This window comes from Molossus molossus, unplaced genomic scaffold, assembly GCF_014108415.1.
Source record: "Molossus molossus isolate mMolMol1 unplaced genomic scaffold, mMolMol1.p scaffold_m16_p_17, whole genome shotgun sequence".
NCBI classification, from domain to species: Eukaryota; Metazoa; Chordata; class Mammalia; order Chiroptera; family Molossidae; genus Molossus; species Molossus molossus.
Genome location: NW_023425352.1, coordinates 45264266 through 45287549, shown reverse-complemented (window position 1 = coordinate 45287549; position 23284 = coordinate 45264266). Strand labels below are relative to the sequence as shown.

At 35.6% G+C, this 23284-nt stretch overlaps 1 protein-coding gene across 9 annotated transcripts in view; it reads left to right on the top strand.

Moving 5' to 3' along the window:
* JMJD1C (jumonji domain containing 1C) overlaps nucleotides 1–23284 on the top strand; it is a 307703-nt gene that overhangs the window by 248521 nt on the left and 35898 nt on the right. For 7 of the 9 annotated variants that reach the window (XM_036264655.1, XM_036264657.1, XM_036264662.1 and 4 more), the window contains 8 exons: nucleotides 4089–4194; nucleotides 7107–7231; nucleotides 8229–8372; nucleotides 8473–8665; nucleotides 8785–10460; nucleotides 14177–14349; nucleotides 15290–17493; nucleotides 22816–23017. In XM_036264655.1, coding sequence (XP_036120548.1) covers nucleotides 4089–4194; nucleotides 7107–7231; nucleotides 8229–8372; nucleotides 8473–8665; nucleotides 8785–10460; nucleotides 14177–14349; nucleotides 15290–17493; nucleotides 22816–23017 — 4823 coding nt within the window. Of the gene's footprint in view, nucleotides 1–4088; nucleotides 4195–7106; nucleotides 7232–8228; nucleotides 8377–8472; nucleotides 8666–8784; nucleotides 10461–14176; nucleotides 14350–15289; nucleotides 17494–22815; nucleotides 23018–23284 lie in introns of those variants that run through there. The other 2 variants (XM_036264661.1, XM_036264664.1) reach the window with 2 other exon arrangements.

Here is a 23284-nt window from a genome sequence, read left to right as displayed (position 1 = left end):
CATTTTAGAAATAGCATAGCATTAATCTTATGTAGCAGAAAATATCAAGTAAAATAATTTGAAATATCTTGATCATTTCTCTTAGTAGTACATGACAACTTTGTGGCAGGATGTGGTGGTGACATTTCCTTTCTCTTTGACCCTAATCATTTTCTTTTTCAAAGTGTCATATACTCGCTGTATTTGTCTTCCTGGTTGGGTCTTCCACTGCACTATTTTGGGGGGGCGGTATTGTTTTTGTTTTTTTTTAATATATTTTTATTGATTTTGTTTTGTTTTATCCCCATCTGAGGACATTTTTGTCATTTTTTGTTCAGTTAGAGTGGGAGGGGGGGAGGGAGAGAAAGAGAGAGAGAGAGAGAAACATAAACGTGAGAGGGACACATTGAGTGGCTGCCACCCGCACGACCCAACCAGGGCCAGGGACAAACTGCAACCCAGGTACGTGCCCTTAGTGGGAACTGAACCTGGGTCTCTCGGGACCGCAGGCCGACGCTCTAACCGCTGAGCTAAACTGGCCAGGGCTCTATTAAATTCTTAAGATTAAGTGATGATACTGTGAAAATGGATGGTATTGGAAATGTGAAAAATGCACAGTCATGTTATCTAATTTCCTTTATTACTTATATTATGGTGCCCCACTAATGTTCAACTTGAGCTAAAACCCTCCTTATTGCAGAAGGCGGAACAGCACACAAATGAACAGGAATAGAGATGTCATTTAAGGCATTTGTTAGAACTTTTCCATGTTTTTTCTTTTTTTCTTTATTAATTTTAGAGAGGCAGGAAGGGAGAGGGAAAGAAATAGATAGAAACATGGATGAGAGAGAACATCAGTTGGCTGCCTCATGCATGCCCCGCACTGGGGATCTGGCTCACAACCTGAACATGTGCCCTGACTGGGAATCGATCCTGTGACCTCTTGGTGCATGGGTTAACACCCAACCGCTGAGCCACACTGGCCAGGCTCCATGTTTTCTATATAAGTTTCTAGGAGAGTAGATCTTGCTAAATTGAAATTTTTTCCTATTAGTTCTTTATGATTACAACCTCCATTGCTGGTGTTTATAACTAGCTGTGTGATTGTTACTTTGGATAGAGTGTATGGAGAAGAAGATATTCATAGACGGTGCTATTCATTTGTTATCCAGGTGATTTGTTTTGAAGAAATTAAGGAACACAGTTTAGTTATTCAAAATAAAAATAACTTGTATAGCCACTACAATGACTGAAAAGTGAAGTACGGTGCAGTTATTGTTTTAATCCCAAACTCAAGGCATAGCTAAAGTTCTTTTAGTCAGTTGTTTTCTGTGAAAAATAATGAGTATTAATAGCATTTTTGAATTACAGATCCTTAGTTTCTCATCTCTGTGAGTCTGCCTACCTTGTATCTGATATTTAACACTTACACAAAATTATTAGGTCAATAAAGGGGCTAGGGGGGACTTCATTTGGCCCCCATTTGGCCCCCTGTTAACAATAGCAACTCTTACAAGAACTGATAATTTATCTTTTTTTTAACCTCTTTAAAAGGCTCACAATGGGAATGATTACAGTTAACAGAAATGCCTGTAGCTTTCAGAGCATTAGAAATAGAGGAGAGTTCAGTAGCAGTATGACTATTATAACCAGGCATTGTGTTGGGATACTTTTCATGGGTTTTAATTTAGTAATTATTTTTCATCCAATATTATGCATGATTCAGAATTGGTTGTTTTAAGGAAACTGGTTTTGGTATTTTTTTTTTTAATCTTACAATTTAGGAATTTAGGGCCATTTCAGTGAATAGAGTAAAATTATCAGTTTGTTTATTTATTGATTTTCTTAATCCTCACCCGAGGACATTTTTCTATTTATCTTCAGATAAAGTGGAAGGGAGGGGGAGAGAGGATGAGAGAGAGAGAGAGAGAGAGAGAGAGAGAGAGAGAGAGAGAGAGAGACTGGTTGCCTCCTGCAGTATTTCGACCAGGGCCGGGGCAACTGCAGCCAAGGTACGTACCCTTGACCAGAATTGAACCCACGACTCTGGTCCACAGGCCGGTGCTCTAACCACTGAGCAAAACCAGCCAGGGCAAAATTATCAGTTTTTAATGGAATGCTTTTTGTACTAGAAAACGAATGGGTCATTGTTGAGAAGATAATGGTATTTTGTCTTAATGATCTTGGAAATACAGCCCATTATTTTAGCCTGTTGAATAAATATAAATAAATTTTATATTTCTATCGTCTTAAGTTGTAAAATCTCAATACAATTGGTGTTATAGATCATACCTGTACCTATCTACAGAGTATTGGCATTGCAGATTTATTGGCAGTTTATACCCCATTTCACAACCCCCCCCCAATATAAAGGCTTTGGAGCAATAGACCATCGTAAACTGTATAAGTCAGCAGTGACACCCATATGATTGTGTGGGTTTTTTTAGATGAGTACCCACCTTCTTGCCAGTTAAATGTCTAGAATAACAGTGAAAAGAGCAATTATAATAAAGGTAGGTGTTTAGACTAGAGAAGACTCGAGTCTACATGTACATAAAACCAGACTTCAGATATTTAAAGGACTGTCAGGTTAGGAAAGCAATTAGATTTGTGTTTGACTCTAAGGGGTTAAGCTTGGATCTGTATATGGAAGTTAAAGTAAGAAAGCTGTCAGGCTGTCTGGAAATGGTAATGGATTTCCTTGGGAAATAGAAAGTTTCCTGTGTTTTGTCTCTCGTAGACTAGTATGTCACCTGGTGTGCATCAACAGGGTTCGAGTCTGAACTTTCCATGGTATTTTCTATTCTAAAATGATGAGGTTAAGTGCAAAAAGGGATTGCTGAAAAGTTTTTTGTGTTTTGTTGTTGTTGTTGTTACAAAAAGGAAGACTAGTCATGGGCATTTTTTTTTTTCAAAATGGCAGATTTTATCTATTTGAGTGACACTTTTCACTCTAGTATTTCCTTCTATAAAGTAACACTTTTGTATATTTTCCTAGGAACATAGCTGATAACATAGCTGAACACCTGTTGGTGTTCACTAGGTACAGTTGAAATCACAGTATCTACCACAATATTTTTCCAAAAATAGTAGTTCCTAATAGCAGTGATGAGATGAGAAAGGAAAGCTTTAATTAGAAAAACTTGAGGGCAGAAGAATGGAGTATGACTGGGTTCCTCTTTGCCACTTTTGGCTTTTCCAAATTGCCAAATTATTTTTATTCACCAGATAGAATTCCCTTCCATTAGCTCCTTCTATTCACTGGTTTCCATGATCTGACAGTCCATTTTTAAAAGAGCCACCAATTGACAGTGCTGCTTTGTTGTTCTTCCCAGCTCTATTTTAGGGCTCCTGCCCCTGATCTCAAATGCAGGAGCAGCAGAAGTGCTTTGAGAGAGAGAGAACAGCATGTCAGAGTCCATTGGGAGACCAACAGATTGTGGGAAACCATGTGACTGTGTGATTCACATCTCCAATGAGAGAACCAGTTGTTTCTATGTCTAGATCCACCCTGTTACAAGGATAATATCATCAATAACGTGATTTTAATTGCCTGGATGCTTTGGCACTGGCTTGAAAAATAAAACTTTTAGCAGCGAAGTTAATGGTCATTTGAATTTTAGTAGAACAGAACTAATGACATTTAAATCAAGATAGTGGATATGACTTGTCTTTTAAAACTAATGTATTAGACAGTATAGGAAGAGGGTAACTCATTTATGTATATTTGTATTGTTACTAAAATATTCAACTTGATGCTTCCAACCTTAGATGACCTGATGCTATATTGTATATTGTTTGTAACAGTGAAACCCTTTAGAAAGGTGAGTTGTATAAGGCCATACTTGAAGTTAAAAACACATGAGTAGATTTCAGATTTTGCCTTTAGGACATGGTTGTCAAGGAACAGATTTTACCTTGGATTAATTTATTTTAATATTTTTTATTATTTAACTACTAATGAACTATAATAATGTAAGAACTTATGTTTTTGCATACATTTAAGATCAAGAAATTTGTGCAGTCCTTAGAACATGTAGAAGGGAAAATCAGTAACATTAATGTTACAATAGCGTAACATGGACCTTTCTTTTAATCTGTAATTCTAGGACGACATAGACAGCCTAAACCCAGTTCTCAGGGACAACCCGCAACTTCAGGAAGAAGTGAAAATTTGGGTAAAGGAACAGAAAGTTCAGGAGATTTTTATGCAAGGTAACTATTTTGAAGTTTGAACTGGGCATTTTCTCATGTTTAGTTTTGGTTGTTTCAATTATGTGCAATATAAATAGAAAGCCCAGTCTAATATTTTGAGTTATATACAGTCCAGGGAAAATAATATCATAATTGTAATAATTTTAATAGAAAGTTGGTAACTTCACCAGTTAACTAGTTTGAGTGAACTGCCTGGCATGAAATTATAGCCACACACATGTTTTGTTGATAGGAAAAATTTCCATATTTACAGAATGCTTTAGGTGTGTCCTTCCTGGAAAAGGAAGCATTGTTTGCAGTAGAGGGTTGCCCAAAGCCACAATTGATTTCCTCTGAAGAATACTGTTGGTATCTGATAAAAGTAGTCTATTCCAGTTTGCCTTCCTCAGCATTACTACAATACTAGTGTTAGGTTTTTTTTGTCTACAACATGTGACTTTTAAACCAGTGAGGTTTTACATAATTCTTTGTGATTTCATTTTCTGTGAATAAAATCATCATGTAAATATAATTAAGCTTTTTGTGAAATTTAATTGAAACTGGGACAGTGTGGCATAAAGTACTGATAATAGGTTGAATTTTCTAAGAAGGAATTTTGGTGTTAAATTTCCATATTTATTTCAACTTCCATGCCATTTAAGCATTAATAGAGATAATCCCATCCCAAAGTTGTGGCTGTTTTGCTTTCTATATAGGTACGTCAGCAGATCATCTACTCAATAAATTCTTAGGCTAAATACTTTTTAAACATTTAATATGGATAATTTGAAACATACACAGTAATATACTATTTCAGTGAACTTTTATGTGCCTGTCTCTAAGCCACAGCAATTATAAAACCATGGCAGATCCTGTCCCATCCATACTCCTCTTTACTCTTATCAAATTGTAGACAGTGCCACATTCTATCTATTTTAAAGCCACCAACCATACTGTTATTATGTTGAAAAAATTAAGTTTCTTAACATTGAATACTGAATATTTAGGTTAAAATTTCCATTTGTCTCATAAATGTATTAAATCATTTTTAACAGGATTGATTGATAAATCAGGGGATTCAAAAATGTCTACAAATAGATCAGTTGTTATGTCCTGTCTTATGTTTGTTTCCCCTCCTAATTTATTTAATGGAAAAACCAGTCTAATATTTTTTTATAACCATTTTTTCCCCTTAATCATATCCTTAGAGGTGAAAATGTTAGGGTAGTGCCCTGCTAGTTTGGCTCAGTTGGTTGAGCCTTGTCTCATGCACCCAGTTCAATTTCAGGTCAAGGCACATACCCAGGTCAGTGTGTGTGTGTGTCTCTCTCTCTCTCTCTCTCTCTCTCTCTCTCTCTCTCTCTCTCTCTTTCTCTCTCTCTCTCTCCCCCTCCCTCCCTCTCCCTCTCCCGCCATCTTCTTCCCTCCCTCTCTTTCTCTCCATTCCTCTCTCTCTTAAATCAATTAAAATGTGACTCCTTAAAAAAAAAAAACAAAAAATGTATATATACACATATGTTAAGGCAGTATAGTTTCTGTCCGTGTTATACAGAATCAAATGAGGCTAACTTCAAATTATTTGGTCATGGAAACAAGCAGTTAATATGTTGTGTTAATGGGAGTTGAACACTGGGCATCATTTAGAGTTATTCTACAAGCTTTTTCTGTATTACATTCAGAAAAAAATGTGGAGTCTTATTCTTTCATGGTTAAAAAAACCTAGAATTTATATACTTGATTATGGCTATGAATGTATTTAATTTACAAGTCATATTGAATACTTTGTACAGATCTGTTAGTTGGTTTATATTTTAGGCTGATATTGGCATAGTTTTTTAAAACTAGCAAATAAATATTGAACCACTAATTGTTATGTTAAATGTCTTACCACTGTAGAAGTAAACATTGACCTAGGAATTTAAAAAAATAGATTTAGTCCTAGTTATTTTACTTAACAATTTACTTAACCTTATTAACCTCACTTTCTTAATTTTTATAAAAGGAAAAATAATTCCTACGATTTGGAGAAGATTAAATAAGTACTTGCAAATTTTTAAAGCATTTTGTAAATTGTTACTATATAATGCTATAATTAAGGCGCACTGTACCTGTGAATTGGAGAAATTTTTATCTCCATTATACAGAGTGAGGCAAAAGTGGGTTTATAGTTGTCCTTATGGAAAATGATACAATAATTAATTAATAATAATACAAAAATAAACTGTTTTGTATATTCACAACTATAAACCTACTTGCCTCACTCTATTCTGTGGAGTGACTTTTGTTTTAATAGGCACACTTATATACAGAGACGGCATGTTTATATGTAGATACCTTTTTTAAAAGTAAGTTTAATCCAAAAGTGTGCTATATTTCTGTATAAAGCATTTTAGTGCCATATTATAAATTCATTTAACGATCTCTGCATGTTTTAAGACTTCTGACAGGTTTTCCTAGCTATTACATAGGGATCAAAATTTGTACTTTCTCATGGTACAGTTTGGCAACTGGAAGACTGAGGCATCAGGTTCCACATTACCTTTCCATTTTAGCTGTGTAGTCATTTACCCCATCCTTGTTAAGTAGCTTTGTAACCTTACTACTTTCTAGACCACTATAACTTTACATTTTGTACAATCCTCTTATTAACTGATGATCCCAGAGACATTCTTTCTGACTTAAAGTTAGTTTATTTCCATTGAGTTAGGAAGTATTTGTGTCTGGTAGAGTGTATTTAATAACTTCAGAATGGTCTGTCTCTAATGTATGTATATTCACTTGTCTTCTAATACATTTTTTAATATTTATATTCAAGTATATTACACCTCTGTGTCATAACTCGTGTTTCTCCTAAAAGAGAGTTTGTAAAAGAAAATGTCTACATTTAAAATTTTTTGGGTGTTTTTGTTTGTTTGTGTTTGTTTTTGTTATAGGTCCTTATTCCTTAAATGGATACAGAGTGAGAGTATATAGACAAGACTCTGCCACCCAGTGGTTTACTGGCATAATTACTCATCATGATCTCTTCACTCGCACCATGATCGTTATGAATGATCAGGTAAACGGTCTAATATTTTTGGAAAGAGATAATTACAATTCAAATATTTTATGTCTCCACAAAAATGGAGCAACAGGTTGACACTAAATAATTGTTATCTCTGTTTTTTAGTCATATAATCCTAATGAGTTTAAATATATTGATGTTAATATAGAGGAAGGTCTCTTTAGGTCACAGGGAGAAAATGATGCCAAATTTATTTCAACACAGATAAAATCAGTCTCTGAAATAGAGACATCAATCTCTTAATTGATTAGTGTGCGTGTTTTTTAATGCTAGGTCAACTAAATATTTTGTAAAGTCAGCTTTCCTATCTCCAGGAATAAAATTATTTCCCAGATCTTTTCACTAATGAAAACTTTTAACATACACTGTGTAGTTCTTTTCACATCAAATTTCAGATTTCGGGGGCTCCCTTAAGTATTATGGTAAGTATAAAGGATACAGATTTCAAATGGAATTTTCAAGTAGCAGTCAGAAAGTCTTGATTTCAAATCTCATAAAGCTTAGTTTCTTTTCCTGAAAAAAAATAGATATTTACACCATTTACCTGTGCAGCTTATAGAGAGTTTCTGAATTAATGAGAACCTGTCTTTAAAAAAATTATTTATATAATTTTTGTCCTTTGTCCTAAGGTCTCCTTTTTTAATTTTATTTTACAGCTTTTTAAAAATAAATTATTTTCTATATTTAAAATACATTTTATTACTTGATGTTCTACTCATTAATTTTTATTCATGTTTTTCAAGGTGTACTTGCAATAGATAGATGTATTTGCTTTTTAATTTTAGCTGATACAATGGTAGGTTTCCAAAGAAAGTTAAAGTAATTTTATCTGTGATAGTTAAAATTGGCTTATTGTTAAGTATGTTAGTATCCTATAAATTCAGGATTCCAAGCTGATTTCTAGACTTTTCTACTCAGTAATGAATGTGCCTAATAACACATTGGCTAGCTGATTGGATTTAATTTTTTGTTCTTTTATGTCATTGATTAGGTACTAGAGCCACAGAATGTCGACCCTTCTATGGTTCAAATGACCTTTCTAGATGATGTTGTTCACTCTTTGTTAAAAGGTGAAAATATTGGCATTACGTCACGGCGAAGGTCTCGTGCCAGTCATAATAGCAGCGCTGTTCACGTATGTATGTTGTTTGTTCTGGATTATTGTAAAATTTTTTTCTTTTAGATTACTTAGGATCATGTAGTAAACAAATAATTGTTAATTGGTTCTTTTTTAGGGTCATTACACACGTGCCCAGGCAAATAGTCCCAGACCAGCAATGAACTCCCAAACTGCTGTACCAAAACAGAATACACACCAGCAACAGCAACAAAGAAATATTCGTTCAAATAAGAGGAAGGGCTCAGATAGCAGTATACCAGATGAAGAGAAGATGAAGGAGGAAAAACATGATTATATAGGACGAGGAGGTAGGACCTGCCTTTTTCTGTTGTTTAAGGGAATGAGTACAAATAAAACAAAAATACATTTAAAGTATACTTACTTAATGTTGATATGAAAAATAAAACTTCTTTTTTTAATCTTGCAGAAAATCCTAAAGGTAAAAACAAACAGTTGATGAACAAAAGAAGGAAACCTGAGGAGGATGAAAAGAAACCAAATATGAAAAGACTACGAACTGACAATGTTTCAGACTTTTCTGAAAACAGTGACTCGGAAAATGCAAATAGAGTAATAAATAATTCCTTAGAGCAGAAACCAGAGAATGAGTTGAAAAATAAAAACACTTCAAAGATAAATGGAGAAGAAGGAAAATCCCAACATAAAGAGAAGACAGGAGAGGAGACACTAGTAGAAAGCCAGCCTCCCTGGGATCAAATACAAGAAGATAAAAGACCTGAAGAAGCAGAGAAGCAGAAGTTTGTTGACTCTCAGCTTCAAGAAAAAATGATTATCCATTCATCAGAACAGACCACACTTTCTGATCATAATCCTAATGATTTATTTCTTCAGGAAAATGTGGAAAAAACGCATACAATGGAATTATTACCGAAGGAGCAGTTTGTATCCAGACCACCCACACCAAAATGTGTTATTGATATTACAAATGACACTAATTCTGAAAAGGTGGTTCAAGAAAACCCAAATACCTTTGGCCTTCAGACACTTCAGAAAATGGATTCTAATGTTAGTGATTCAAAACATTCGATTGCAAATGCAAAATATTTGGAAACATCAAAACAAGATTCTGACCAGAGCTGGGTCAGTGATATAGTTAAAGTAGATTTAACCCAATCAAATGTTAAGAATGCTCCTTCAGGAAATGATCATCTGAATATGGAAAAAGAAAAAAGTCCGTATGTCTCTTACACATCTGTAAATGCCGTTTCTGTGATGGAGGATAAGATGTGTAAGCGAAGTCCGCCCCCAGAGATGATAAAATCTAAACTTAATACTTCAGTAGATGGTCACAAGACAAAGTCCAATGCCTCACCTGAAGTTGTTAAACCTAAAATTACCCATTCTCCTGATTCTGTAAAGTTTAAGGCCACTTATGTCAATAGCCAGGCCGCTGGTGAAAGAAGACTGGCAAATAAGATAGAACATGAGTTATCAAGATGCAGTTTTCATCCAGTTCCTACTCGAGGCAGTACATTGGAAACTACAAAGAGCCCTCTTATCATTGATAAAAATGAGCATTTCACAGTTTATAGAGATCCTGCACTTATTGGGTCGGAAACAGGGGCTAATCACATTTCACCTTTCTTAAACCAGCATCCTTTTCCTCTTCATTCTTCATCCCATAGAACCTGTTTAAATCCAGGTACCCATCACCCTGCCTTAACTCCTGCAACCCACTTATTGGCTGGATCATCCAGTCAAACTCCATTGCCTACCATTAACACCCACCCTCTCACTAGCGGCCCACACCATTCTGTCCATCACCCTCATTTACTTCCTACTGTGTTACCTGGAGTGCCTACAGCCTCCTTACTTGGTGGCCACCCACGACTAGAGACTGCTCATGCCAGCAGCTTGAGCCACTTAGCACTAGCACACCAGCAACAGCAACAATTGTTACAGCACCAGTCACCTCATCTTCTTGGACAAGCCCATCCTTCTGCTTCATATAGTCAGCTTGGTCTGTATCCAATTATTTGGCAATATCCAAATGGAACACATGCATACTCAGGACTTGGACTACCTTCTTCTAAGTGGGTTCACCCAGAAAATACAGTTAATGCTGAATCTTCATTAAGAAGGGTAAGTTATGTTTTAGTTAGCCACATATCAGTATGCATATTAATCTACATATGTACAAGTGCTTTTTCAATATTCCATTAACTTTTAAATTTTTATAAAATGCATTAACATTTTTAAACAGTTATTTTTCCAAGGAATCTGAAATCTCAGAAGCTTGTGTATTTTTTTAAAAGCCAATTGAAAGTAAAACTTCTTAAATTGTTTCTAATATAGTTATGAAGAATAACTTCATAATTAATTATAGTACATATCCATAATTATTTTGCTCAACTAAATTCCTAGAAGTGAAGTTTCTCGATTAAAAAATTATAGGCTTTTTGATATATATAGTGAAATTATTCTTAAAAGATAAATTATTGTATTCCCCAGCTAGATACATTATTGGTGGTATATTACAAACTATGACTAATTTCCTTGTTCTCTTAAGGGAGCCAAGGTTAGTGGGTCCTGCTATTTGGCAGTGAAGTTGGGCTTAGATTCTTTCTACCTAAGAGTATTGCTGAAGATAATAGTGTAATGCTTTTATTCCTTCATGGACTATGTGGTTTCTCTGTTCAAATTCATTTTCATACTAAGAAATTGTTGAGGGCATTACCAGCCCCAATATAAAAAATGGGGAGTGGGGTCCATGTTAAACTTCAGGAGACAACTGAGACCTTGGGGCAGCCCAGGATGCTCTTCAATAGTACCCCAGAATTTTCTTTAACTCTTCTACCTACCTACCTACCTCCCTTCTTATTTTATGGTAAAAAACACTTAACATTAAATTTACCATCCTGACCATTAACAGTATACAGTAGTGCTAATAAGTATGTTCACATTATTGTACAACAAACCTATAGAACTTTTTCATGTTGTGCCCTGGCCAGTTTGGCTCAGCAGTTGGAGCATTGGCCTGCAGACCAATGAGGCGCAGGTTTGATTTTGGTCAAGGGCACATGCCTCAGTTATGGTTCGTCCCCGGGTCTGGTGGGACCATGTGGGAGGCAACCAGTCGATGAGTCTTTTTCACATGGATGTCTCTCCTCCACGCCCCCCACTTCTGAAGATAAATAGAAAAATATCCTCGGGTGAGGATTTAAAAATGTATTTTTTTAAAAAGAACTTTTTCATGTTGCAAAACTGAAATTTGATACCTATTAAATACTATTTTCCCTTCCCCTCCCACATCTCTGCTCTCTCTTTTTATGATTCTGATTACTTTAGATAGATACTTCATTTGAATGACATCATGCAGTATTTGTCCTTTTGTGTCTTTTTTCTAGAGTACAATCTTGAAGTTAGTTCATCCGTATTGTTAGCATGTAACAGGATTTCCTTTTTAAAGCTGCTTTAATATTCCATTTTATTTTTATACCACATTTTCTTAATATATTCATTTATTTGTGGACTTTTGTGTTACTTGCACCCCTTCGCTATTGTAAATAATGCTGCAATAAATATGAGTATTTTTGATGCCTTTCTCGAGTGAGACAAGATCCACACTATATACGTTGGGGTGGCAGTTTGCAAGACAACACTTCTCCTTTATTTCAAGGATAATGCTGCTTGCATAGAGCCATGTTAACACCAGTAGGCACTGTGTTCCTTGTGCCAAAAGTTTGTTATCAGAGCTGTTAATATTCTGGGTAGCAATGATGACATAGACTATGGTCATGAGTCCTTTCTTAATTCCCAAATTGTGATAGTTGACCTTGGTGGTCAGGGAATGAAGATTAGCGGTGCAAAATGGAGTTCTGTCAGAGTTGAAGGCTATTTCTTGTGGTTTATTCCCATTACAAACATCAACTGCTTTTGGCTCCAGTGAACTGTGCATTTATTCCTCATCATCCCCGCATTTGATGTTGGCAGAATCTCAATTCTAGAACAATTGTACTTACATTGATCATGTTTCCCATTCCAATGTAAATGCCATTGAACTTGCAGTAGGTGAAATCTTTTTAGAACGTGTAAATTAATTAGTTGAACTCGATGAAGAGTCACTAATCACTTCAATACACTCTGTTAAAATTGAAAGTAGGACTGATGACCCAGGTGCCTAGTACATCCACATTTTTGCTCTCACCCTTTATTTTCATGAGTCATTAATGTAGCTATAACTGATACTAGACAAAGACAGGCTGGAGGAACCAAGAGTTGCCAAATATTTTTGAGTATTCTTCCATGATTTCCAAACCCTGGAAAACAGATCTAAGTACAGTGATACCTCGGTTCTCGAACATAATTCGTTCCAGGAGGACGGTCGAGAACCGAATTGTTCGAGAACCGAAGCAATGAAACAATAGGAAAGCGTGACTCCACAAAGCGTGACTCTCTCTCTGCACTCACACTGATGACGCAAGCAAGGCGCGCTGGGCCGAATGAACGCCATTCGGCTCAACTCGGCTCATCTCGGAAGTTCGAGTTCCAAATATTTGTTCGGATTCCGAGACAAGTTTCTCGAATCTGGTCGAATACCGATTTGGTCGAAAACCGAGGCGTTCGAGAACCGAGGTATCACTGTAATTGTTAGAAATGACTTGGATAGGAGCCTCTCTCAGTGTGTGTACTAGAAAATTAGCCAACATGTTTGTAAGGGCATAAAATGTTTTATTAACTGGCCATAAACTTATTAAAAATGAGCATATGAGATTTTCATTTATTATGTAAACTATTTTGAGCAAAAGTGAAGATGTCTCCAATCTAGTATTGTAAATTAATGTGAATGAATTAGGTAATAGTTTTTAATGTTATTTTATAGTCAAAAACTTATTTCCATAATTGACTGCAACTTAAGATTTAGGAATCTTGGAGAACTGGGGCCTTTTAAACATTTGATTATTTATGTGCATGTGTAATAAATACGTGTGTGTTTCTCTTATGAAGTTTATGGTTTATAATGTATATTTTAATCTAAGTAATTTGATAGCAGCATATCTTTGATGTTATATCATAATTGTTTTTGCATTATCATTTAGAGATATAAAATGTATTTCCTCTATTAAAATCAAAGGATTGATTTTCCCAGTATCTTGACTCAACAGATCATGTTCTGGAGGAATGTCAGTGAGTCATAGTATAAAATCAATTTCTAAGCATGTCTTTAGAGAATTGTAACTCGCAACATAGAGAGATTAGTGTCACCAGATATTCAGTATGAGAAAGGCAGCATATTGACATAAAAAAATAATTTTGTTATACCTCCAGGTTGAATGGCCCAACAACTGACAGCTTATAGTGAAATGGACTACAATTGGATCTTAAAAATGTGATTTTCTGCCAGTTCTAAGTAAATTGTTGACAATTGAAAAAGTTTATTATTTTCATAACAAAATTGGCAAATGAACTTGGTTATAATTTCTGTTTGTGGGGAAATGTATTTTAGGAATCACAAATTCTGGTTTGTTTTTTATTAGCAACATTGTTTTGATGGAATCTTTAGCAATCGTATAAGCTATGTTCTCTAATCATTTATACGTTAAAGGCAATTTCAAAATCCACATTCAATAAAATTAATTTCTGGAAATTAGTAGTTAAATGCTCATTACTTTTGACATATGGAATTATCCATATAATTATTTGGGTTATTGTCTGAATGTTTCTCAAAAGATGAATTTAGAAAAAGTCACATGCTTCATAAATATACTACTATTTTAGTTCCACTGTGACATTGTTTTTTTTGCTTTATCTAGTAACTGAAGTCTGATTTCTTTTTTTTTTTTTTTTTTTTTTACTAGAATTCTCCCAGCTCTTGGTTACATCAACCCACGCCTGTGACCTCAGCAGATGGTATTGGATTACTTAGTCACATTCCTGTCAGACCTTCCAGTGCAGAGTCTCATCGGCCTCTTAAAATTACAACACATTCCAGTCCACCATTGACAAAAAGTTTAGTAGAGCATCATAAAGAGTAAGTTCACCAATGCTTAAAACATAAATACTGCCCTGGCCATTGTGGTCCGGCAGTTAGAGCATCAGCCCATGCACCAAAGGGTCTCAGGTTCAATTCCTTGTCAAGGGCACATACCTGGGTTACAAGTTTGATACCTGGCCCCAGTTGGGGCACATGCTAAAGGCAGCCAATGGATGTGTCTCTCTCACATCATTGTTTCTCTCTCTTCCTCCCTTCCATTCTCAGTAAAAATCAATAGAAAAATATCCTTGGGCGAGGATTGACCCCCAAAAAATGTACAAATACCTTGTCTTGTTTTAGTTTTTCTTTTCTTTTTTTTTTTATCCTCACCTGAGGACATTTTTTGCATTTATCTTGAGATACTGTGGTAAGGAGAGAAAAACATCCACGTGAGAGAGACACATCGAGTAGTTGCCACCCATACAACCCCAACCGGGGCCCGGGATGAACCGCAACCAAGGTACATGCCCTTAGCAGAAACCAAACCCAGGCCTCTCTGGTTTGTGGGCCAATGCTCCAATTGCTGAGCCAAACCAGCCAGGGCTATAGTTTTTCTTAATTCACTTTCTAAGCAGGTAATTTTAAGTTAATGTTTTAAAATATGGCTTTAAATAAATACCATTCTTTCTGTTTTGATATACCCTTTAATTTACTCAGTGTTAGAGTATATGCAAAGTCTTATTTCACTTTCATAATAAAATGCTATTAACATAGAAGCTATCTTTGTATCATACAAGAAAAGGTAGTAGCATAAACCTTTATTTTTAAAATAATTTTTAATTTTTTTTATTATTCTTGATGTACAATATTATATTGTATTCGTTTCAGGTTACACATCCTCAACCCAGTGATTAGACATTTGTATAACTTATGAAGTGATCACACCAATAAAACTAGTACCTGTCTGACACTATTTCTTTGTGTATTTTCTTTACAGAGAATTGGAAAGGAAAGCTTTTATTGAACCATTACGTTCTGTTGCATCCACATCAGCAAAAAATGACCTGGAACTAAATAGGTCACAGACTGGAAAAGATGGTCACTTGCATAGGCATTTTGTGGATCCCGTGATGAATCCATTACAGAGGCCACCCCAGGAGACTGGAGAGAGATTAAACAAATATAAGGAGGAACACCGCCGAATTCTTCAAGAAAGTATTGACGTTGCTCCATTTACAACAAAAATCAAGGGGCTTGAGAGTGAGAGAGATAATTATTCCAGAGTAGCATCATCATCTTCTAGCCCTAAAAGCCATGTCATCAAACAAGACAAAGATGTGGAATGCTCAGTATCAGATCTTTATAAAATGAAGCACCCAGTGCCTCAGAGTTTGCCCCAAAGTAACTATTTCACTACCTTGTCTAATAGTGTGGTCAACGAACCACCAAGGTCATACCCATCCAAAGAAGTTTCAAATATTTACACTGAAAAACAGAATAATACCTTTGTAGCAGCTGCTAATCCTCAAACTCTGACTTCATTTATATCATCTCTTTCAAAGCCTCCACCTTTGATTAAACACCAACCTGAAAATGAAGGTTTAGTAGGCAAAATACCAGAACATCTTTCCCATCAAATTGCTTCTCATTCAGTAACAACCTTCAGAAATGACTGTAGGAGTCCTACCCATTTGACAGTTTCTTCTACAAATACACTCCGGAGTATGCCTGCTTTACATAGAGCACCAGTATTTCATCCACCGATTCATCACAGCCTGGAAAGAAAGGAAAGCAGCTATAGTAGCCTTTCCCCTCCAACTTTGACTCCAGTGATGCCTGTAAATGCTGGTGGGAAAGTTCAAGAATCACAAAAGCCTCCAACTCTAATTCCTGAGCCAAAAGAATCTCAGGCAAATTTTAAGAGTGTTTCTGAACAGAGTTTGACAGAAATGTGGAAATCTAATAATAACCTCAGCAAAGAAAAAGCTGAATGGCATGTAGAGAAAAGCAGCGGAAAGTCACAGGCTGCTATGGCATCTGTCATTGTACGTCCACCTTCTAGTACAAAATCTGACAGTGTTCCAGCAATGCAGTTAGCGTCCAAAGATAGAGTTAGTGAACGATCTTCAGCTGAGGCGAATCAAGCAGATTGCCTCAAACCAGCAGAAGCTGGAGAGATTGGAAGAATAATTCTGCCAAGTATGAATTCAGACAGTGCTCACATAAAATCTGCAAAAAATTTTCAGGCAGTCTCACAGGGCAGTATTCCCAGTTCAGTTGTGTCTGCTGTAAATACAATGTGTAACACCAAAATGGATATATTCACATCTGCTGCCACTACCACCAGTGTTTCCAGCTGGAGTGGTTCCGGAATAATTTACTCTTTATCAAATACCGTTTTACCCTCTAAATCCTTAGAATGTACCTCTTCAAAAAGTGTCAGTTATTCAGTGGCTCAAACACAAGAATGCAGGGTCAGCACCACAGCTCCAGTTACACCAGCCAATAGTAAGACAGGAAGTGTTCAGCCCAGCTCTGGGTTCTCAGGCACAACTGATTTTATTCATTTAAAAAAGCACAAGGCAGCATTGGCTGCAGCTCAATATAAAAGTAGTAATGTTAGTGAGACTGAGCCTAATGCTGTGAAAAATCAGACATCTTCAGCCTCCCTTCTCTTGGATAGCACTGTAGTCTGTAGTACAATAAACAAAGCAAACTCTGTAGGAAATGGGCAAGCATCCCAGACAAGTCAACCAAACTACCATACTAAACTAAAAAAAGCCTGGCTTACTAGACACTCAGAAGAAGATAAAAATACTAATAAAATGGAAAATTCAGGGAATTCTGTTTCAGAAATTATTAAGCCATGTTCTGTTAATTTAATAGCCTCTACTTCTAATGATATACAAAATAGTATAGATAGTAAGATCATAGTTGATAAATATTTAAAAGATGATAAAGTCAATAGGAAAAAAGCCAAAAGAACTTACGAATCTGGTTCTGAAAGTGGAGACTCAGATGAAAGTGAAAGCAAGTCAGAGCAAAGGACTAAAAGGCAACCTAAGCCAACTTACAAAAAGAAGCAAAACGATTTGCAGAAGAGAAAAGGTGAAATAGAGGAAGATTTAAAGCCCAATGGGGTTCTCAGCAGGAGTGCCAAAGAAAAAAGTAAATTGAAGTTGCAGAGCAACAGTAATAGTGGTAAGTAAATTTATTTATTTTTAAATCTCAGATAAAATATGCTGTATGTTCTTAGAATAACGGTGTGGTTTTTTTAAAGACTGGTGAGCTAAGGCATCTTTGACTTTATTTGTATGCCCTAGCATAATCTCATCATCACTGATCTCATTTCTGTATTTCACAAGTACCTTATAAGAGGAAATGAGAGCTGTATCTCCAATTATAAGAGAGTTCTAGAAATGTTTTACCTAGGACTCACTGGCAAAAAATCAATGTGTAGTCTAGTACTTACTCAGAATTTTAAACATTTCTAAGAATTGTCAAAATATATTTATAGAAGCCACATCAAAAGTGGATTTCTAATAATGTATTTACCTATAACAAGATATACCTAAAACAAGTACATTCACATATACTTCTTTTAAGTTACATATTTAGAAGAGAATTACTTCAGAGTAGTGTGGATGTGGTCTCTTACCCCTCACCATTCTCTCACAGGTGACAAAATTAAAAGCTTATTGAAATTACTCCATTTAAAAATGCTACTCATACAAGCAGTTGTTAACAATGGGTAAAAGTTAAATAAAAGTGGGAGGTGAGGGTGGTTGTGGTTTTCTGTGTTCATTTCTATATTCAAGAAGAACATGCAGAGTAAGTAAAAAATTTCAAAACTAATGTTTATATTTCATTTGTGGCTACAACAGGGCCAAATAACTGATTACAAAGTGTTTCTATATGTTTTTATTCTAGTAGTAGTTTTCCTCAGTTTGCTTATTTCTTTTTTTGTTGTTGTTAATCCTCACTCTAGGATACTTTTCCATTGATTTTTAGAGAGAGTGGAAGGGATGGAGGGAGAGAGAAAGAAACATCTGTGTGAGAGACACACATTGATTGGTTGCCTCCCACAGGACTCTGACTAAGACAGAAGATTGAACCTGCAACCCAAGTACATGCCCTTGACCAGAATTGAACCCATGGCCTTGCACTCTGTGAGCTGATGCTCTAACAGCTGAGCCAAACTGGCCAGGGCTCAGTTTGCTTGTATCTTTTTAGGTATGTTGCACAATGCATAAAGCACTTAATAGTTTTCACTGTATTCAGTATTCGTCCACATAAAATATATGAAATATCTATGACAATGAGGACATTCAAGAAGTTCTTTCACAAGTATTTGGATGTTTGAAGGCTCTTATTTGGACCTTTTCACTGAATAAGGTTTTCCCATATTCCTGTGTGGAAATCAGAGGCAAAGTGAAGGAGAGAAAATTAGGAGGATGGATGGACAATCAGGAAGAGAAAGAAGAAAGGAAAAACAAGCTCAACTGGAGAAGAGATGCTTAGGGACTGAAATGCAAATATAGTCAGAAGAAAGAAAGGGAAATTGAAAAGAAGGTTACCTGCCATTTATTGGAGTATTGGATTGTATAGAGCTGCTTTTCCTTTCTCCTGTGTTTGAGTTACTTCCCCCAGTGCATTCTTATGGGGCTTAGTGTAGTCGGTAATTTTTTCTCTTTCTTCACATAACCTTTACTTTGGTGTTGGGTATTCAAATACTTGAGTTAAACTTACAAAAACAACAACAACAAAAACAAAGATAGGAACCTTTCAGTTTTTAACACTTAGAAAACTCATGAAATTAAATTTATAAAATTAACTCTTAATGAAGTGTGCATATTTTTTCATTTTGAGATTGAACGTACATGTTTCCCATGTAAGAATTCTAAAACAGGCAATGTTAAGTACCATTTATTCCCAAATCCAAAATAAAATTGACTGTTAAATGCTATCTTTTCATTATGGGCAGAGTTAACTTGCTATTATTCTGGGCTATCTAGAAAAGTTCTCTAAATTGGGAATTTATGAACCTAATTTCTCAACCTGAGTAGATAGTTTACTTCCTGGATTAAATATGACCATTTTATGAACTGAAATTGCCCATCAAATTTAAATATATCTGTAAGTCCCATGGTGCATAAAACTAGTGGCTTAACTATAATCAGAGTTCATTTCTATGTCTCAAAAAATATTTTTTAATGTGATAGTGTATCACAGATTAAAAGTTAACATGTAATTGTCCTTAATTTTTTCCTTCCTGGTTTTCTGTTGCTAGACTATTTTAAGGATTTACTAGTAAATTTGAGAACTAAGGTTGAAAAGGTTCCTAGAATATAAAGAAAGTAGAAATATTTTTTGTTGACTAAGTATCTTACTAATCTCAAAGTTTTAGATTTTAGATGTTGCCAGTAAATTAGATATATAGAATTGGAAGATGAAGTTTTATTTATTGTACAAACACTTCTAATAAAATGTCTAAAAGGACTTAGCTACAGTCCTGTGTTCTAGTCAGAAGCAAAAATTATAGTATCAAAAACTGTTCATATGACCTGGATTGTCATGTCTTTGTAATTCATTCGTTCATTTTTTAAAAAGCTACCCTGGCTGGATTGGCTCAGCTGTTAGAACATCTGCCTGAGGACTGGACTGAAGGGTTGAGGTTCGATTCCTGGTCAAGGGCACTATACCTGGGTTGCAGGTCCGATCCCGGCCCTGGCTGGGATCGTGTGTCTCTCACATTGATGTCTGTCTGTCTGTCTGTCTCTCTCTCTCTCCATCTCTTTCCCTCCCTTCCAGTCTATCTAATAATTTAAAAAGAATAGCCCTGGCTGGTTTGGCTCAGCAGTTAGAGCATCAGCCTGCGGTCCCGAGAGACCTGGGTTCAGTTCCCACTAAGGGCATGTACCTTGGTTGTAGTTTGTCCCTGGCCCTGGTTGGTCGTGCGGGTGGCAGCCACTCAATGTGTCCCTTTCACATCGATGTTCCCTCCCCCCCCCCCACTCTACCTGAACAAAAAATGGGAAAATGTCCTTGGATGAGGATAAAAATAAAACTAAAAAGATACTTGGGTGAGGATTAACAAAATAAATAAATAAAAATAAAATTTAAATTTTAAAAAAGCATATTGTCTATTTCACAGAATTGAGATTTGATTTTAAATGTCGTGTTGTGTGTTTTTTTATTATAACACTATTTAAATCGTTCACAATGGTATGGTTATCCATGCTCTGAACAGCTCCATTATTTGAAATGTAAAAGCATATTGGGCTGTAGCCAGTGGTTCACTGGTTAGAGTGTCAGCCCATGCACTGAAGGGTGCAGGTTTGATCCCCAACCCTGCCTGCAGGTGGCAACCAGTCAATGTCTCTCTTTCTCTTTCCCCTCTTCCCCTCCCCACTTCCTTCTTCTTCCTCCCTCTGTCTCCTTTCCTCTCTCTCTCTCTTACCCTCCCTCCCTCCACTCTCTCTGAAAAAGTTAATGGAAAAAATATCCTCAGATGAGAATTAACAACAACAACAAAGTATGTTGGTTAATAGTAATTTTCTAGTCAAAATAGATTACATTTAGCTTATTCTAATGTAATAAATTTAAAAAGTAAGTAAGTGATTGGAAGCAAGTATACCAAATAAACATTTATCAGTAGTGTACCATTTCTGTTCATTCTGAATTTTTAAAGCTCTGAATATTTTATACAGTCTATTGAAGAAATCTTTCTTATATACAATGGGGAAAAAAATAACCTTTTACACAAGCCTTCTGAAAAACATATTCCATGATGGGTATATATGTTTCTCTAGTGGATTAAGTAAAGTGGCTCCTTGCCCTAAGTTAGAGACAGAAGAAGAGAGAACTTGTAAAAAACCAAGCATCAATTGTGGGAGTGGTTAATGCTACACAGACTTTAAATGGGCCACCCTGGAGTTTAAACACAGTTCCTGTCTTAAGATGTGTGATCTTGCTGTAATTGAACTGCAGACACTATAGGTGAACAGATAAGTGATAGTAGGAGGTCAGGACAAGAGTTCTGCTACTTGTTTCTGCAGGAAGTATATAGTCTTAGAATAAGAAAACATAAGGGTAGGAAATAAAATTTATTCTTTCAACATGATAGAAATTGCAAACTATGTAAATTTCACATCTGATGTATAGATACATTAATATGGGCAATATAAACACGTTTGTAAGAGTCAACAAATATTGCTTGTACCAACATAGGTTGCTTTTAAATTAATAGATTTGTAAAAATGTAATAGGCAAACTTTAATTTGTGTATGATGTTTTGAATTCTGCTCTATAGATGACTGATTACTTGACTCAGTGTTGATTACAACAATTAAATTCAAGTTAATAAAAATTATGGAGCATTGCACTGGCTGGTTTAGCCCACAGACCAGTGAGTCACGGGTTCGATTCTGGTCAAGGGCATGTATCTCGGTTGCAGTTCGTCCTTCGCCCTGGTCAGGGTTGTGCTGGAGGCAACCAGTCAGTGTGTCCCTCTCTCCTTCCCCCCCACTCTATCTGAAGATAAATAGAAAAAAATATCCTCAGGTAAGGATTAAAAAAAAAAAAATGATAGAGCATCAATATACACTATATTATGATTAACATATTTTTCCTGAAAAGCTTTGTTTTTCTTTAGCATTCTGGTGCTCATTTTTTCTTTCTGTCATGCAACAAGGTCACTATTAGGAGGAATAACTTAGCTCCTCATCTCCTAAGTATTTGTGTTATAAAATCACCAGTTTTTTGACTTAGTGAACCACACTTACCTTTGAGAATCAGATTAACTCTTTCAAAACTTAAGTATGTTAAAACTAGCCTGTTATTTCTAGAAGTATTAACTTTTAGTTTTTAGATTCTTCCTGTGGATCTTGAAGGAGCTTCCTCCTACATATGCCAAATTTTTTGTGTATAAGTGCTGTATTTTTTAGCTTTATGTAGAAAATGAATGATTTTCACGTTTACTTTATATGAATATGAATATTTTATATGTAAATATTTGACTCAGCTAGAAGATTTACTTAGCTCTGCATTTAGAGTATACTGGCAGAAGAATTCATTTGGTTAGAATGGTAAGTATAAAGTATTGCTGTGGACTTTTTTTAGTTATTAATGAGTACCTTGAACTATAATCTCTGCTTCTTTTCTACAATCTTAACATATTGTCACAATTGTATAATTGAATCCTATGTCAAGGAGTATACTTTTCTAAAAAAGTATAATCTTGGCCCTGGCCATTGTGGCTCAGCAGTCGAGCATCGGCCCGCATACCAATGAATCGCGTGTTCAATTCCGACCAAGGGCACGTACCTCAGTTGTGGTTCATCCCTGGCCTTGGTCAGGGTCGTGGGGGAGGCAACCAGTCGGTGTGTCCCTCTCATGTCGATGTTTCTCTCTCTCTCCCTCCCTCCCACTTTATCTGAAGGTAAATAGAAAAAATATCCTCGGGTGAGGATTGAAAAAATATATATATATAATCTTGCTAATAGTTTCCTACTGGTTTTACAGCTGGCATCCCTCGTTCAGTATTAAAAGATTGGCGTAAAGTCAAGAAGCTGAAGCAAACTGGGGAATCCTTTTTACAGGATGACTCCTGCTGTGAGATAGGGCCTAATTTGCAAAAGTGCCGAGAATGTAGACTTATTCGGAGTAAAAAAGAAGAAGAACCAGCCCACTCACCAGTGTTTTGTAGATTTTACTACTTTAGACGGTAAGTATAATATTAAGTAATTAGGGGAAAGTATGTTATTGAATATTGGAAATTGTACGGTCATTTTGAGGACTCCATTTGGGGACAGTAGCCTCTTTGTTTTTGAAACATTGTAAAAGAATTTTAAACTTTTTTTAGTACTAAATTTAACAGCTTATTATAGAACTAAATTCATATTTACATTGTTATATGTATTCATGGTCTTTACTGAGATTTATTAATGAGAAATTTTTAGTATTCTAGAAAATGGTAGAAAACAGCAATTTG